The sequence below is a fragment of the Equus przewalskii genome, chromosome 1 (genome assembly GCF_037783145.1).
Source record: "Equus przewalskii isolate Varuska chromosome 1, EquPr2, whole genome shotgun sequence".
Classification (NCBI taxonomy): domain Eukaryota; kingdom Metazoa; phylum Chordata; class Mammalia; order Perissodactyla; family Equidae; genus Equus; species Equus przewalskii.
The window spans coordinates 41,400,214-41,418,633 of NC_091831.1; the positions used below are offsets into that span (position 1 = coordinate 41,400,214).

At 41.9% G+C, this 18,420-nt stretch overlaps 1 protein-coding gene across 2 annotated transcripts in view; it reads left to right on the forward strand.

Annotated features, from left to right (window-relative positions):
* The first annotated feature begins 15,616 nt into the window (after window positions 1-15,616).
* The window catches only part of LOC103549842 (putative neutral ceramidase C), a 113,282-nt gene continuing 110,478 nt past the window's right edge, over window positions 15,617-18,420 (forward strand). Inside the window, exon 1 of one of the 2 annotated variants that reach the window (XM_070562379.1) lies at window positions 15,617-15,891. In XM_070562379.1, the coding sequence (XP_070418480.1) occupies window positions 15,849-15,891 (43 nt within the window). In that variant the 5' untranslated portion in view covers window positions 15,617-15,848. The remainder of the gene's footprint in view (window positions 15,892-18,420) is intronic. The other variant, XM_070562368.1, reaches the window with a different exon arrangement.

An 18,420-nucleotide genomic window follows, 5' to 3' on the forward strand; every position in this document is an offset into this window, starting at 1 on the left:
TAAAAATATATAAAAAAAAGGGGCTGGCCTGGTAGCATAGTGATTAAGTTAGTGCACTCCACTTCGGCGGCCCAGGGTTTGCAGGTTCCTTCCTAAGCAAAAGGAGGAAGATTGGCCACAGATGTTAGCTCAGGGCCAGTCTTCCTCACCAAAAATAGATATATAAAAGAATCACAGATAAGTTAAATTCAAACTGTAGAACACTGTTTACCAACAAGTTTGAATTCTCCAATTCTCAATCAAGTCACTGACTTAAGTTTTTTCCCTATAACTGGAAGTAATGTCGCTTTTCCAGTTTAGATGAGAAGGAAAAGTAGATCTGAAATGAAAAATACATTCATAGTATTTTGATAGTCAGAGGTAACGCAAAATAACTTTTTAAAAAGAAAACAAGATATTATTCCTGATGTGGTGAAGAAAGGAAGATGGGAACAGTGGAGGCTGTCTTTATTAAAGCCTGTGTCCAGACAGGCTGGAAAGGTAAAACTTCTTAGATCCCCTGCGTGGAGCTTTAGGACTTGTGTCTCAGGCAGAGAAAATAAACGTAGTGGCTTCTTAAGGCCAATAGAGCAACACTGTAGGATAGGTTTGTACTTAACTGTTACAGCCTTTCACTGACTTTGACTGTTGACCAGGTGCTGCGTATTGAAAGGGAAAGTAACGTGAGTCTTGAAAATAATTATTAGCTCACGCTAAAAGTAGGATCTATCTTTTCTTGTAAGGTGAAATTAGTTATATAAAAAAATTCATCATCGTAAGTTCATGTACTTATGGACCAAGAAATTCACTTGCTGATTGCTCGTCATGCTTGACTACTGATTCACGCGTTGACATATCCTGTAGCCGTCTAGTCTGCAAATCTCAGGAAGGACAAAGAGAAGTCTCATTGTATTCTGGAGAATGATAATGCCTGCCTGAATGAGGACATGTGCTTGTTTGTCCTTTAGTTTGGTAAGCCTAAGCCTTAGACAATAGCTTCTTTATTTTGCTCAGTTTACAAGTTAGGTATTTTACATATATTATCTTCTTAACCCTCACACAACCACAAGGTGTAGTTATTACCCCCATTTTAAAGGAGGTGACTCAGAATGTTAAATAACTTTCCCAAGGGCGTGCAAGTGGTGCAAATCTGATTGGAGTCCCGCCCTCCGCTCACCCGTTACAAATACTTCAAGCTTTCCTAAACTCGTCAATGAAAGTCTGCAGTGAGCAGAATGTGCATAGACATCATACCACCTATGGTGGTAAAGCTAAGTAAGATGATTCATTGTGAACTGAGAAGCAGAGAATTCACACCATGAGGTGTGAAAATAATTTTGTCAGTTTCCTAATTGCTGTATATTTTATTTGTATACCAAATACTTAAATTGATAAATTTGATAAATATCTCATAAACTTGATGTTTATCACATGAAACGCGTGCTAACTCTGACTTGAGCATTATCATACAAAAAGTCAACCAGGTTTGGGGGCTGACCCGGTGGCATAGTGGTTAAGTTCACGCATTCCACTTTGGCGGCCTAAGGTTCGCAGGTTCGGATGCCAGGCATGGACCTGCACACTGCTCATCAAGCCATGCTGTGCCACGTAGAAAACAGAGGAAGATTGGCACAGATGTTAGCTCAGCAACAACCTTTCCTCAAGCAAAGAGGAGGATTGGCAACAGATGTTAACACAGGGCCAGTCTTCCTCACCAAAAAAAAACCTACCAGGTTTTGAATTAACTAGGAAATGGAATATGCTACTTGGATCCCTTGATACTGCTATCTTTTCTTTTTTTCCCTTTGGTCAGAAAACTTCCTTTGGACAAATCAAACTACTGACTTTAAACTCTGCTTATCAGTATCTTAAAATACTTATCTGTCTGCTAGTTCACAGAACAAGTCAGAAAAATATTAAGTGATGCCTGCCCTCAAGGGCCAGACCCCAGCTCCCACGAGGAGGTCCGAGATGGACGTGATCAGTGAGAGACAGACTCAGAGTGAGGGGAAGTTGCTGGAAGAAAAGGAGACTGGAGCTGGCCCCCACAGGATGAAAAGGATTTGGATAGTGGATGAGGCAGCAGCATTCCACAGAGCGACAGGACAGTGGGAATGGCTCTGGCTTACTATTAGTGCAGAGAAAACGGAGTGAGCATTGACCATAAGTTCATGTTTATTGCACGTTTGAGAAACCCTTTTAGTTCTTGAGCCTTGGTGTGGCACAGTGGTGTAGTTTAGCATCTAAAAAATGAGAAAATGTATGCTATGAACTTAGCAATATCCTCAAAAGGATTTGTGGTTTATTAATCACAATAGCATCTGTGTAACATCTTGATTATTAGGAATAGTACTTGTGTATAGTTGTTAACCCATCAACATACCATGGTTGGTAAATGTAAAGATTTGAGGGTCTTATGAGAATTCTGGGGAAAAGTTTACTGCAGATTTTAAGGCAGACGTCAGTGAGTCTATTTTTCCAAAGTTTAGCAACAAAAAAGAAAAGGAAGGGCGTCCAGATCCAGATGTATGCAACCTCCGATGTCATGGATCTGTGTTGAGGGTTGCATGGGGTGTGGTTACAGGGTCCAGGAATGGCATTCCAGGTGCAGATGAGGGAAGGCTGACACCATGAGACAGGATCGTGGCTGGCCCAGAGCACCCTGCCATAGTGGCCCAGAACCTCATGTATTTTGACACTGTTGTTAGGTGCATACACGTTAAGATGGCTATGTCTTCCTGGAGAATGGGCGCCTTTATCATGTCATATCTCTCTATATTCCTGATAATCTTCCTTGTTGTGAAGTCTCCTTTGTCTGAAATTAAGATGCTGTCTCAGCTTTCTTTTGATTAGTATTAGCATGGCTTCGTTAGTATTAGCATCTTTTTTTTTTTTGAGGAAGATTAGCCCTGAGCTAACTGCTACCAATCCTCTTTTTGCTGAGGAAGGCTGGCCCTGAGCTAACATCCATGCCCATCTTCCTCTACTTTATATGTGAGACGCGTACCACAGTATGGCTTCCCATGCTGTGCCATGTCCGAACCCGGGATCCGAACTGGCAAACCCCGGGCCGCCGAAGCAGAACATGCAAACCTAACCGCTGCACCACCAGGCCAGCCCCAGTATTAGCATCATTTACCACTCCTAACTTTTAACTTCTCTGGGTCTTTATACTTAAAGTGTATTTCTTGTAGACAGCATATAGTTGGATCTTGTTTTTAATCTAATCTGACAATGTCTTTTAATTGATGTATTTAGAACTTTCACATGTGAAGTATAATTGACATAGTTGAATTAATATCTACCATGTTTTAACTCCTTTCTCTTTGTTAAATTTGCTCTGTCCTTTTCCTTCCCCCTTTTTCTGCCTCCTCTAGCTTTGAGCATTTTATTTTTTTGAGGAAGATTAGCCCTGAGCTAACATCTGCTGGCATCCTCCTCTTTTTTATGAGGAAAACTGGCCCTGAGCTAACATCCGTGCCCATGTTCCTCCACTTTATATGTGGGACGCCTACCACAGAATGGCTTGCCAAGCAGTGCCATGTCCACACCTGGGATCCAAACCAGCGAACCCTGGACCACCAAAGCGGAATGTGCAAGCTTAACCACTGTGCCACCGGGCCGCCCCTAGCTTTGAGCATTTTATGAGTCCGTTTTCTCTCTTCTTTTAGCATACCAATTATACTTCTTTAAGAGAACAATTACATACCTCAACAAAGCTGGAAAAAACTTAGTAGTTGCCCTAGAATTTGCAATATACATTTTTACCTAATCTACACCTACTTCAAATAACACTACCACTTCAAGTGTAGTGCAGGAACCTTATAACGGTGTATTCCCGATTCCTTCTTCCTGTCCTTTATAACGTTGCTGGCATTCATGTCACTTACCTGTATGCTGTAATCACACCATACATTGTACTTTAGACAAGTAGTTCTCTTTTAGATCAATTAAGAATAATCAATATAAAAGATTTTATTTATTTCCGTTTATTTCTTCTCTAATGATATTTTCTTTATGTTGATACAAGCTTCTAACCTGTATCATTTCACTTCTGCCTGAAGAACTTCCCATTCCTTGCAGGGATGGTTGACTGGTCGTGAATTCCCTATTTTTGTTTGAGAAGGTCCTTACTTCTTCATTTTGGGGGAATAATTTTATTGGACATAGAATTCTAGGTTGCTCATCTTTTTCTTTCAACACTTGAAATACTTCATTCTCTTGTTTGCATGGTTTCTCACAAAAAGTCTGTTCCTCTATAAGTAATGTCTTCTTTTTCTCTGGCTTTTTTCAAAATTTTCTCTTTGCCTTTGGTGTTCTGCAGTTTGAATACGACATGCCTAGGTATAGATTCTTTTTGTGTTTAATTTTGGTGTTTTTGAGCTTCCTGGATCTGTAGCTTAATGTCCGTCATTAAGTTTGGAAAGTTTTCAGCCATTATTACTTCAAATATTTCTTTTCCCTTTTCTCTTTCTTCCCTTTCTGGTACTCCCATTGTGCATAGGTTACACCTTTTGAAATTATTTCACGATTCTTGGATGTTCTGGTTTTTTCATTCTTTTTTCTCTTTGGATTTCACTTTGGGAGGTTTCTACAGACATATCTTCAAACTCAGTGATTCCCTGGCTGTGTCCAGTCTACTTGTGGGGCCATCACAGACACACTTCGTTTCTGTTACAGTGTTTTTGATTTCTAGCATTTCCTTTTGGTTCTTAAAATTTCCATCTTTCTGCTTACATTACCCATCTCTTCTTGCATGTTGTCTGCTTTTTCCATTAGAGCCCTTAACATATTATTCATAGTTATTTTAAATTCTCTGGTAGTGCCAACATCTGTGTCATCTCTGAGTCTCATTCTGATACTTGCTTTGTATCTTCAGACTTTTCCCATGCCTTTTGGCATGCTTTGTACTCTTTTGTTGGAAGGTGGACATATTGTTTTAGATAATAGGATCTTAGGTAAATGGCCCTTTAGTGTGAGGATTTATATTAATCTGTCTAGGAGTTGGGCTATATTTAATGCTTGCTGTAGCTATAGGTGCCAGAGGCTCCAGATTCTTCTAGTGTACTTGTTTTGGTCCCCCCTCTTGACTCTGGGCTTCCCTAAGTAGTCATCCTTAGAGAGAATCTGTGTCTTGCAGCTCTTTTGTCTGTAATTCACTGTTTTTCCATTCTAGAGCCCTATTGGCCTGGTGGTAAGGTTAGGGTAGCAGGAATGTTCTATAATCTGATTCAATCTCAATCGTCTAGTGGACCTGTGATCCAGGCTTGACCTTCACAAATGTGGCCTTAAACCCTTCTACCCCCTAGCCTTTATTCCTTTCCTTGACTGCAGCATTCCCAGTTTATTTCTTTGAAGCCTTGAACCCTGTTGACTACAGTTTTGTCCCCCATAACTCAGATGGGAAGGGTAGAAGGGCTTGGAGTAGGAGCAGCCCCCAGGAGTTTCTCACTCTCACACTAGCCTACAGTCCACCTCCAGCACTTCATCAGAGTTGCCCTGTAAGTGTTCCTAGAAGCTTATGACTCTAGTGGCTTCTACTCAATGTAATCAGCTATGGCTGTGACTCTGGATGCACCTGCCTCTCCAGATTTTGAGGTGGTAATTGGACCTGTGACCCCAGTCCTATAATAGGTCCAAGAAAAATCATTTTTCAGTTCAGCTTTTTCTTGTTCTAAGAACAGAAGTGAGGATTCTCAAGCTGTTTACATGTTGAAGCTGAACCAGAAGCCATTGGTGACAGTTTTCATGGTCAAATAAATTTGGGAGACAATGAATGAGCGGTTATCTGTAGAGTGTTCTTAACGGCTAGATGCGCAAATGTGTGTCCTAACAACACTTAAGAACTAAAAATGGATATTAAAGTCTGTTTTAATGACTTTGAATTCATAACACACAAGATGTCCAAGAGAACATGAGGAAAATTAACATTGGATTGAACAATAGAGGGGATGTTAATTAGCATGCACTGGGAATTTTAAGGCCATTCTCTGGGTTCCTTAACTGCAAGACTTGCCAGATCCTTTAGAGTACTCTCCTAGAGAGGACCTGGGATGCAGCCCAGCATCAAAGCAAAGCCCAAACTCCAGAGGGCTGCTCCTGAATGACTTCATTTGACTGCTCCAGCTGTCTGAGAGCCGTGTGGCATATCCCAAGTTAGTGTCTGGGAAAGAGTTGCCAGGGACATTGGTTAGTAGCAAATACAATTGCTGATAAGGAACTTCAGAACACCAAGAGAAAATATCAGGTACCCACAGTCCAGGATGCTTGGTCTATTTATGTCAAAGTTATGGTGTACAATGTTTTGTATTTGTCTACTCAGTTGCTTTCTTCCCCTTCTTTTTGATGAGGCTTTATTTTATTTATTTATTTATTTTTGGCTTGGACTAAGATAAGTTCAAAATATCTTAACTTGGTGATTCAAAGCATTTTTCAGTGTGAGTAGGAAATAAGAAGGGTTGTTATTCCCTTAGATAACATCCCAGTTCATGTTATTTCTAGCAAGACCTTCAGCCAGGATATTACACTCACCTCTATTTCACACCTAGAGCTTTGTCCAACTCCTCTCTCATGAGTGTAAGTCTAAGATGGGGTAGTGCTTGGAGAAGTGTAATTAGTCACATTCAAACGTAAACCCAGAGTAATTCTGAAAGGACTTGAGTCATCCAGGTCATCACTAAAGAATCTAACCTCCTTGAGATATCCTGATCCCCACAAGCTGCTCTAGTTCACACCTTCTCAACTAGAAACTGTAAAACCACTGTTACCATCTACCTTGTGCCATTTTGGAATGAAATGGACTCTGCAGATCATAGTGGATTGTGCAAGTACCTGCTTGTTTGTGTGAGCTAAAAGCCTTGGGCAATGGAAAAAGGGAAAATAACAGGTTCAAAGGAAACACGTTCTGTCTGGGAAGTGAGCTAAGCACTTCTTTCTGTTTATGTTTTAGGCACTCAAAAAAGATTTGTCAGTTGAAGGGATCAATGAATGAATGGCTCCATCGTTTTTTTGAAGAATAAGAGTAATTGTCTAGGGGGGAAGAGAAACTCCAGGAGGGAACAGAGGAAGTATGGTGTATTCACACGGGCATAGACTCAATGTGGGTTCAAATCATAGCTCTGCTGCTTACTGGCGCTGTGCCCCTTGGCAAATTTCTTCTGCGCCTGTTTCCTCACTTGCCAAATAGGGATGATTTTACCTATGTCATGTAATGTGGGGCAATGGTGAAGCCTGCGTACAAGTTAAGTGCTCAGTGAACAATTACTGTTATTATGGAGAAGGAAATGAGAAAGAGAAAGATGAAAAGGAGGCTGCTGGGAAGCCAGAAGGAAGTCCCAGTCAATGAAAAGGCCGGCCCCAGCCAGAAAGGGAAAGCTAGACTGGGTAAGAAACCAAGCCCGGACTCAGCCTTTATTTGAATTTCTAAATACACATTATCAGTAGTCTGAACCTATTGACGTCTTATTGCCTTTGATACCAAAGACTCACTCTATCATTCTGAACGTCTGATGTGTGTGCACAATGGTTGCTAAGAGTAGCGACCAATTGAAATAGCATGATGGTCACCTTGGATGATGAGCCAAGGTAGCAGTAAAGCAGACACGTTTGTGACTGCCATGATTGATTGGCACTTGGAGCCTGTTCCCCTTGCCAGCTCTGTGTCGTCACATGTAGGAACTGGTATTGTTTGAATTGCTTTCTGCTAATAGTATTTATTGGCGTAAGAGGAGAAGGGAAGAGGAGGTTTCAGCCAAAGCAGACTGTCTTTTATACATCCTATTTTTAATAAAGAGCCTGAGACCGTGGAAAGGCATATATCTGGTTTCCCTTTGGGGATGTTTAGCAATGTCCCTGATATTTTAGAATGTTTGAGGGGGAAAAAAATTGGTGAAAGCACAATCTGACTGTTAAAATGATGTTTGTTTTGAAGGCTTTTCTGAAATCATTGGCTTTGAGTTTCAAGAGGCCACAGTCAAATCATTGCCCAGTTTATGGACGTGTGTTCGTTATGAGCCTTGTTGGCCAAGGCAGCCTTTCACCCTCTGGCTGGTGTTAGGCTGTGACAGCAGCCCTTGGCAGGGGTAAGAAGTGAGGATATGGTGTGTTTGTAGCACAAATTTCCTTTTCACAGCAGGCAACCGCTTCAATGAACCTTGCAGGCTCCATACCAGAGGCCGGTAGATGAATTTGCAGGCGTTTGCTAGCTTCATTTCCCCATGGGCTCCAGGGATGAACATGTAAAGTAAATGGCTTGAAAAGAAATTGTGTCCAATTAGTGATGCTGGCACATGTCTGCTTTGGAAATGTCACTGGTACTGGATTCTGGAGCACATTCTTGTGCTCATGAGCTGACACCAGATGACTCGACAGAGCTTGATCTCCCTTCCCATGCAGCTTACAGCGGATGCTCTGAACCCTCAGGGACAAGTGGCTGCCTAATGAGGTTTCCCCTGGGGCTCCTGGTTCCTGAGCACTGTGAGATGAAACTGCCAGAGGACAGAGGAATTGAAGCAAAGAATATAGCCAGGGGTCTTGTCCCACAATCCTCTGCACCAGTTGCACCCAGAACACAGCAAAAGTTGTCGTTGGGTAGAAGAGATATGGTTCTTCATTCATGAGAGAAAATGTCAATGTATTCAGCACACATAACCCCCACATACTATTAACATTCACCAAGTGCAAAATCAAACAAAAATTCTCCAAAATTAGAAGGAAAGATATCTGAAATGTCACTTTAACACATGGTAAGTATGCAGAACTGTGACAATTTGGCTTCCTGTAGATCTGGGCTATCAAAACTAGCTTAATTCTCAAGGTGTTCAGAGCTTAATCACCAATTAAAATCAGTAACAACAATGACTTTGCCCAGGCCCTAGGAAATCCATTTTCTTCTTGGGAATGGAGGGGGCCCAAATCCAAGTCTTTTTCATTTGACAAAATGATGAGGAGTTGATGGCAATCTTCCTACTGCTAAAAGGAGGTCAGAGCAGGAAAGGCAGCCAAACTCACTGGAAAGACCTGCTGGTTTCTGTTATGATTTAGAGCAGCTTGTTTCACATGCCCAGGACTGAAGAGAAATGAGCTAGTGGGATTGGGGCTGAAGCCCAAGGGGACAGGAGTCATTGAGCGGTGGCCACTGGACATCGAGTGAACATTAGGTACAGGAGAACACAGCATTCTCTCATCGTTTTTAGCTGGGTTTTGATAGGGAAAAAAAAAAATCTGTGTTAGGGACTACACACACACACACATATATAAAATCAGCATTTGTATCAGTATATTTAAGACTCCAATAAATCTTGCGGTAAAGAAACCTAATTAAATTTCATGAAACCAGTATTTTTCCAAATTTATGTGGCTTCAAAACCCTTTTTGTACAAACTCTTTTTCCCACTAATATTTTATTATGAAAATGTTGAAGTGTACACTAAATTTGTAAGAATTTCTCAATAAGAACCTATATAGCCACCACCTAGTTTTTACTGTTATTGTATTTGCTTTATCACATATCTATCCATTTGTCTATCTTTTTATCTATCTGTCAATTATTCTTTTTGGGGGATGCATTTCAAACTAAATTGCAGATATCAGTTCACTTCTCCCTAAATACTTCTGCATTCATATCATTAATTAAAATTCAAAATTTGCTCATGGATTTTTTTGGGGGTAAAATTTATAGACAAAGAAATACAGGAATCTTGAGTGTATATTTGCTGTTTTGAAAAGTGCATGCACCTATTAACTCCAATAGCTATCAAGATATAGAAGATTACTATCTCCTCAGAAAGTTCCCTTATGTCCCTTCCCAGTCAATCCTGGCCAACCCTCTATCCTGTCCCCATTTTATCCATGAATGATTTCTTTTCCCCCACCACGTACTCTTGTGTCTGGCTTATTTCACTCTACATGTGTGTGTACTCATGTGTATGTGTGTACGTTTCTAAGCTGTCATTTCTCATGGGTAAATACCCAGGTGTGGGATTGCTAGGTCATAGAGTAGATGTATGTTCAATTTTATGAGAAATTGCCAGACCTGCTTCTAGGAAATCTTTCTTGCTCTTAAAAAGAAACCCGTGGATGAAAATATCCCCTTTCTCTGGGCAGGGTTGTGTCTAAATAGAACGCCCAGAACTTCCGCAGCTCTGAGGACAGAGCTGACACAGGGAGGGGAACTGCGTCCTCGTGCTATCACTGGACGTGGAGGTAGCCAACTGTGGGGCTGCCTTCCTTGGAGTCATCATATGAGCTTATTATAACTTTCCATATTATTTAAGTCAGTTTGAATCAGAGATACTTAAAATTTTTTTTTCTGAGTAAGTATATTTTTATAAACTTTACCGAAGTATTATATACACACAAAAAAGCACATACAGATTAATTTTCACAACCTGAATATACCTAACTTACTGGCCTCCGGATGAAGACACAGCATTACCAGCATCAGCCTTGAGGAAATGGAGCTATAACAAACATTATCAAAATTAAAAGTGAAAAAATAAAATTAGAAGCCAAGATGAATTCACTGGTAATTCTACTGAACATTTAAGGAAGAAATTACACCAATCCTCCATAAAAATGAAGTTAGACTTCCCCATTAGACGTCCCTCACTCTTCCTCAGAGTTTCTCTCCCCTAAACCTCCTCTTGCAGCCACTCCATCAACACAGGTTTCTGTCCCACATTCTCTCTCCAAATTCCTCTCAGTTTACATACTTCATTCAGCAAGGCCAAAGCTCTATAATGAGCTAAGCCAGGATACTTGAGCCTCGGATGTTATTTTATCTGTGAAATCTTAGCTACCTCATAGGGCTGTTTTGAGGATGGAATGTAACGGGCTTTGTGTGTATTAAACGGGAAGGCATTAGCAAGGGTCATGTTCTGGGGCTCATGGGGTAACTTCTTTCCAGTTTCCACCCTAAGAAGGAAGGGATTCTTTCCACCAAACTCTGTCAGCTGAAGCACTAAAGAGTACTCAGGAGCCACATGCAGACCCAGACGGGGCCGCCTTCAGGGGTTTGAGGGCAGAGTTGTCTGCTGTGTGAAGACAGGTGGTCAATAGAGGCAACTGGCTTGTGCACGGTTTATCGAAAGAAAGCAAATTCTTCTCTTGAAATCCATCAAATTATAAAGGATCCAATTAGAGTGAACTTTGGGCAATTATATATGAACATAGGGTGAGAATAATATACAAATGCTATTTTTGGCCTTTGGTATGGGACACACCACCCCTGAGTAGATCTTATGTGAAAAAAAATACGTGGTGGGAGATCAGAGAAGACAATTAGCCAACTGTAAATGGATAAGAATTTGGGTGGATCAGAACAGACTCAGTGGCTAAGCCTTCTCTTCTTAGACACTGACCTTTAAAGATACTTAAATTAATTGGGTATTAAATTGAATACCAGTATTTCCCAAAGTTCATCCCTTAGTGTACAGCTGATGTGATTTTCCCCATAACCACTTATCACTTGTACTATTATTTAATTAGCATTTTTCTTTCAATGAATTCCTTTAAAACTTTCTTTGGGTTCATTCTATAATTTATATTTCTAGTTCACATCAAACCTATCGAAACTAACTATTGAAAGAAAAAATGTCCACTCTGTACCACCTAAAAACCTACCACCTTTCGGGGAAAATTTCGTCCGTCATTGTCTTTGCAGATATTAGATCACTCCCAACCAACCTCAGCAAGTCATTCTCATAAGGTGTTGAGTCACAGAATCCCTCCAAAATTGTTTTGCAGAGTTACCCGATGCTCGATTCTCTTTAAGCAACCCTACTTCTCTCTCACTCTTCCCCATCTCGGCAAAGCTCGACTCCACTCAACCAGTTCTTCAGGCCAAAAAGCTTTGGAACCATTCTCGACTCCTGTTTCTCACATTCTAAACCCGACAGGAGATCCTGTTGGCTCTGCCTTGAAAACACATCCATATCCTGACCACTTCACATCGTCTCCACTTCTAGCCTTCTAGTCTGTGTCTCTTGATTTGATGTTGGCAAAAGCCTCCAAATTAGTCTCACTGCTTATAAACTTGCCTCTCTGCAGCTCCACGTAGAATCTGGGTGACAGATCATAGAGTAAGTTTTCTAAAGGTCAGACCATGCCCCTGCTCTGCTCGAAAAATCTCAAATGACTTCCTGTCTCATTCGGAGCAAACTCTAAAGTCCTCACCCTGATCTCTAAGGTCCTTCCTGACCTCCACCCCCTGTACCTCTGCCCCACATACCTTGACCACATTTCCAATGCTCCTTCTCTTGCCCTCTCTGCTCAAGCCACCCTGGCCGTCTTTTCTTCCTCCAACCCATCAAGCACGCTCTTGTCTGGGGACCCATGTGTTTGCTACTCCTTTTTCCTGGAATGCATCCCCCCAGGCAGAACAACTTTCTTCCCGCTTCCTTCAGGTGTCTATGGAGATATCACCTTATCAGAGAGGACCTCTCTGACCATACTATAAAAACAACTTTCTCCCACCTCTTATTTTGCTTGCTTTATTCTTTTTAGCACTTATAGCAATAAATTAGATTTAATTTTAGGGTTTTTTTCTTCCTCCATTTAGAATGGAAAGACCACAAAGAAAAAGACTTTGTTCTGTTCACTACTCTATCATCAGGCCTAAACAAGTGCCTGCTAAATAGTAGGCACTTAATAAATACATGAATAAATACTAGATTGGATAAATACTACTGATCATTACGGTAAAGATTCTGGTGCCCAGAAAGAGCAGAACCAGGTAGAAAGCACGCCTCCCCAGCCCCTGCCCCTCCACCTACCATTATAGATGCGACTCAAGTTACATGGGTAGCGTTCTTATTAATCAACGAATTCACTCATTGTTATATAAAGTGCTACAAAGAAATCTAGTGAAATAAAAGGAGTTTGGACTCTAGGTGGAAAAGGACAATTCTCTATTTTAAAAAAAAATAATTCAAGACCAGAATTATAAAGGATCAGACAACTCTGATGGGTAAGTGGGTAGAATGGTCAGAGAAAGCTTGTTGAACAACGTGGACCCTGCCTTGGGTCCTGAAGGAGGGTGTTTATGTTTGCTACATAACAAATGCCTCCCAACATAGTGGTTTAAATTGACAACAGTTTTATTATGGCTGATGGTTTCATGGGTCAGGAATTCAGGCCAGCTGGGCTGGGTGATGCTTTGGTTCCATGTGGCATTGATGGGGTTCACTCCAGGGTATTCAGCTGGTGGAGGGACTGGTTTGGAGACAGATTTGAGTCACTTGCCTGTCAGGTGCCTTCGTGGGGAAGGCTGGAAGGAGTTCAGCTGGGACTGGGACTCAAGCACCTCCACGTGGTCTCTCCAGCATGGCAGCTTCAGGGTTTCCAGACTTCTTACACAGAGATTCAGGGTTCTGTTAGAAACAAGACAAAAATGGAGTTGCTTATGCTAAGCCTCGTGTCACCACACCACGACTTAATTACAGTTTCTACTTTCCCAGAAATGGAATCTTAAACTAGTCAATCAGGAATCGCCTTATCAGCACTAGCGGTTAGGTAATCTGCCTGATAAACCTCTGCCATCCCATAAAGTAAGCTTGCAGTAACCAACCCACCGTTTTTGCATGGTATATTTTCCTTGTTCCTTCTCCCTTCTGCCTGTGAAAGTCTTTCATTTTATACAGCTCCTTGGAGCTCCTTTCTATCTGCTAGACTGGATGCTGCCCGATTCATGAATCATTGAATAAAGCCAATAAGATCTTTAAAGTGTCCTCAGTTGAATTTTTTTTTTTAACAGCTCCAAGAAGGACTGTTCCAGGAAACATGGAAGCTGCGTGGCCTTTTGTGACCCAGCCTCAGAAGTCACATGGCATCACTTCCATGGTTTCTATTGTCAGACACAAGCAGTCACAAGCCCACCCAGATTCAAGGGGAGATGACATAGATCCCCACTTTTCCACGGATGGAGTGTCAAAGAATTCGCAGCCGTGTTTTGAAACTGCCTTAGTGAGGTATGATTCAGTTAGGAGGGGAGTAGCTGGGAAAGTGTTCTGGGCGAGGGCAAAAGTTGGAGCCGGAGTGGGCCAGGGCAGGTACATCAGGAACCATAAAGAGCCTCCTGTGACCAGAGTGGGAGACTGATAAGGAGAAACGTCACAGACAAAGATAAAGGAAAGAGCCCGGGCTGGGGTGCGTTTCATCCCCGCTTGAGTCTAGCCTATGTTCTGTAGGCTAGTGGTCTTTAAACTGTTTTGCTTACATATCCCTACAAAAATTTTGAAAAACACATTTTTAGGTTGGCATCCAATTTTTAATTTTTTTTAGTTTAAATTTTGTTCATTTAAAAGTAATTGCAAAGGTCAGCAGCTCTCTGTATGTGGTTCTTGTTGCTTTCACTTTCTTCTTTCTGTAACTTCCAAGGTCACTGTAGGTGTCTCCCTCCCAGTCTGGGCCTGGAGCCTGGATGATCACACATGGGGAGGGTTTCATAGGCCAAGAATGGAACTGGTGTCTATCACTTCTCGCTTTCCATCGGCCAGACCTCAGTTACAGCTACTCCTGACTGCAGGGGAGGTGAGGAAAAAGAGATGGACTCAGATTCTGTGTACGAACTAGCAGGTCTTGCCACAGAAAAAAGCATGTGGCATACACTAAGCCTTCAACATAGTAGCTGCTGCTATTGTTATCACCATTATTGTTATTACACATTCAGTCTCCGAGACAGGCTGTGTTCTACACACTGATGGATTTGCACTCCCTGGAGCTTGCAGGCCCCCAAGGTAGATGCACTTTAGGCAAAGGAGTCCCCAGAGCCTTGGAGCCCAATTAGTAGCTAATAAACCCTAGCTGGCAACTCTGCAGCTCCAATCAGGGGGAAGAACAGGGAACTTTAACCCCAGATTCCCACACAGCTGCATGTCTATTTCCTGCCTGCCTGCAGCAATCAATTTCCTACCAACACTTAGACCCCTCCTCCCTGCCTTGCACCCAACTTCTCCTTGCCTGTGAATCCCAGGGAGGACTCCGTTATGGCCTAAAGAAAACCAGGGACTCGCCTGAGGATGAGGGGCATGTTTTTACCCCTTTAGCTGCTATTCTAAGCTACCCACCAATAATTGGAAAACTGGCAAAATTTCTATAGGAATTTAGGCTTCTGTGCCTCCTGCATGTGACACGTGTGGAATGACGTGGACTTCAAAGACCTGGGCAAATGTTAAAGCCTTTGCTTTCTTTTCCTGCCTTTGATACCTTCTAATCTGGGTCCAAAAGCCTTAGAAGAATGAACTTTTCCTCCAGGGGCCCTAGTAACTATGTAATTAAAACAGAGGCAATACTGCGGAATATTGATGTTTGGTTTTGCCTGGGAAAGACACCAGGGAAAATGTAAACACTGTCTTATTTGCTTCCCAAAGTACCAAGGTGCCTACCTGCAATCAGTTTTCTCCATCCAGTTACCGCCTTTCTAGAAAAGTGTGGGCATCCCCTCTCCCAAGCTTAACTCACTCATCCAAAATGGTCCTAACTTCCATCTCTCTGCTGATATGTCCTACAAAGTCTCCTCTCAGTGGTGTGTAGTTGATGGGGTGGAGAAAGAATTTAATATTTTCCAAATCAAATAGGAGAAGCAGGTCAGTGTGAGAAAATGAATGGCTTCTTGCCAGGCTGTGTACGTGTAGGATGCAAAAGGACGAACTCCAGGTTTGACTTTCCAAGAATGGTGCAAGGGTGTGTCCATAAGCAGCCTCAGCTGGGGTGCCTCCTGCTCCAGGCATGAGTCAGCACGTAAGTAGTTAAGTTGGCAAGCCTTGGCTTCCTTGGCTTGAGCATCCAGCCTCTAAGAGTTAACCTGCAGCACTGCTGGGAAGAGCAGGGACCGAGGATACAGAAGCATCGGGCGCTCGCTTGCAGCAGGAATGACAGGCGGTTTTGAACAGGCATCTGCTGCAGCAGGTCTGGGTACGTAGCTCTGCTTTGATTGATAGTGTTTTGTTTTCTCCCCAGAGAACAAAGATGGTTGTTCACGTTTGCAAACAAGATCCCTTGGACATTGAGAAGGAACAGATGTTTCTTAGCCTGCTGTTCATTATGAACATAAGTAACAGGGATGGGATGGGGGCTGGGGAGCAGATTCTTCATACTCATTGATGTTTCTGATTGTGATGGGAGATTTTCTTTAATTCTGTCTGAATTCCAATGTGGTGTGGTCAGGTCATTTGAATGTCATACCTACAGTGGAATTCAAAAGCTATCTTTTGGCTGTTCTTTCTGTAAATCTTCATATTTACGTTTGGAGATATGAATTTGGTTTGCAGAGTTTATTTGCTGAATTGGTGAAGCCAAGTGGCAGAAATCCATTTTCCTACCCCATTTTGCAAAGTAAGATTCATATCCTTAGGCTTCAAGAGCAAACTTCTCTAAATTTACCATATGCCTGAGTGAGAGCAGTAGCATCTCGGATATGGTCTTTTTCTTTCTTAAAACTTGATGACTTTAGTCATGACCTGAAATAACCTTTAGAATCTCAGTTCTTTTAATGAGTCTCCTTGACGGGGTCACCTGGGCCTTTCCCATCACATCTCTATTTTATTGATTAAAAAATGTCTGAGATTTAGAGTAGATTAGAACTACCCCAGAGACTCGGATTTGGTGGAATTTCCAAGGATGTAGGGACTTAGAAAAGTTTGTCTGGATCTGATTCCACCTCCCTTCTGGCACCACAGCAACATCCACCAACTATGTGACACTGATGACTTTTTCCCAGTTAGCACCTCCCGCAGATTTAAAATATGGCATGTACTTGTCAGGCTTAAGCCCTACTTAACTAGTTACTGCTTTGCAGCACAGTGATCAAAACTTGTCTTAAACTGTCTTAGAATCATCTAGGATATGTCTTCCCCACTGCCCATAACTTCTCTTACATTTGACTGAATTTTCAACCAATGAGAGACTCCTTTCGGTAAGAAAGCTTCTCTGTGAAAAATGCAAACACTACCTTAAAACTTGGCATGCTATCAGTCATTGACACCTTCCTATAAATCAATTTAATACCTCCTTAAAATCACTCTCCCTGAAGTAATGGAGTTTTTCCAGGATGAAGGAAAGATGGTGAGAATCAGCAATTCGGAGGCTGGACTCTGAAGGCAGAGGATTGGCGAGCAAAAGAAACCTTGGTGGGTGCTGCGGGGTAGTGGCCAAGGGGGCCAGTTGGAGAATACCAAGTCCTGAGAGGAGGGCAACTGGGATGTGGGAGCAGGATCTAGAAGACAATGCACATGCTGGTGCAGGTGAAGGGGCCTGAAGACTTCCAGGGGCACATGGGCATAGTTAGCATCTAAGGGAATTCATTTCCAGATCCTCAACTTCCATTTGAACTGCTTTCCCAAGGAATTTTTTCCTGAGAGCTCATCTGAGTTCCGCTTCAGAAAATAAAGGCAAACTTCTCACTCATCTGGAATCTCACTATGGGCATACAATCTCCCTATGGTCCCAAGGTATATAGAAATCAGATGGGCATCACGTAAAGGGATGATTTCAGAACACACCGCCCCAGAGGGAGAGCAGTGAGAGCAAAGCAAACAGAAATGACCACATCTCATTTTGTCTTGGTTTCAAACTCATGCCAAAGACTCTGTGTCTTGTCTCTCTGACTACCTTAGAATGACAACTAAGGAGTGAGAATGTTACCATGAGGTCGGGGTGTATGTATAAATATATTTACTGGAAATAAAAAACAGTCAGATATTTTCTAACAGTAATTCTGATTTGGCTGCCTGATTTGATGATGAAGTTGGTTTGGCTAATTAGGGTCTGTGGATATTTTCCATAAATTTAATACGCTGATTCTGCTGCTCACGATTTTGGCCAAAATACAGTTAAAATATGCATATAATATACATAAAATGAGAAAATACAACTTCTTCAAGTATTTAAGCACATGAAGCTTTAGAGGTGATCTTTTCAAATGTGCGAGGAAGTAGAAAATTCTTTTAGGGGTTTCATGAGCAAAAACTTATGAAGACCACTGGTATGTATTATCCTTGAGGTGAGATGAGTGTGTCTGACAGTGCGTGCCTTTGCCCTTGGACTGCCACAGAATCTACTCCTTGTCTTGTGCCTCCTTGCACTTTCCCTTCTACTTCAGGATCCTGCAGTTTCCATTGTTTAGCCCCCACACCTCTTCCTCTGTAAACCAGCTGGTTGATTTCTTTGGTGTATTTAGTAGTTGCCTAGTGATTCCAAAATAGGGTGTGCATTGGCAAAGCAAAGTCTTCATAAGGCAAGCGTTGAAGAAGAGGAGGGTTTATTCACTGATGTCTTCATCAGGAATTTTTTTGTTATCTTCTGTCATGTGCCAGAGTGATGTCACCACTGCAGTGTGAGTCAAACGATGTGAATTCAAATCCTATGTCTGCAACTTATTATCTCTTTGAAATTCCTTGAGCCTCAGTTGCTTCATTTGTAAAACTGGGATTGTGTATGCAAACC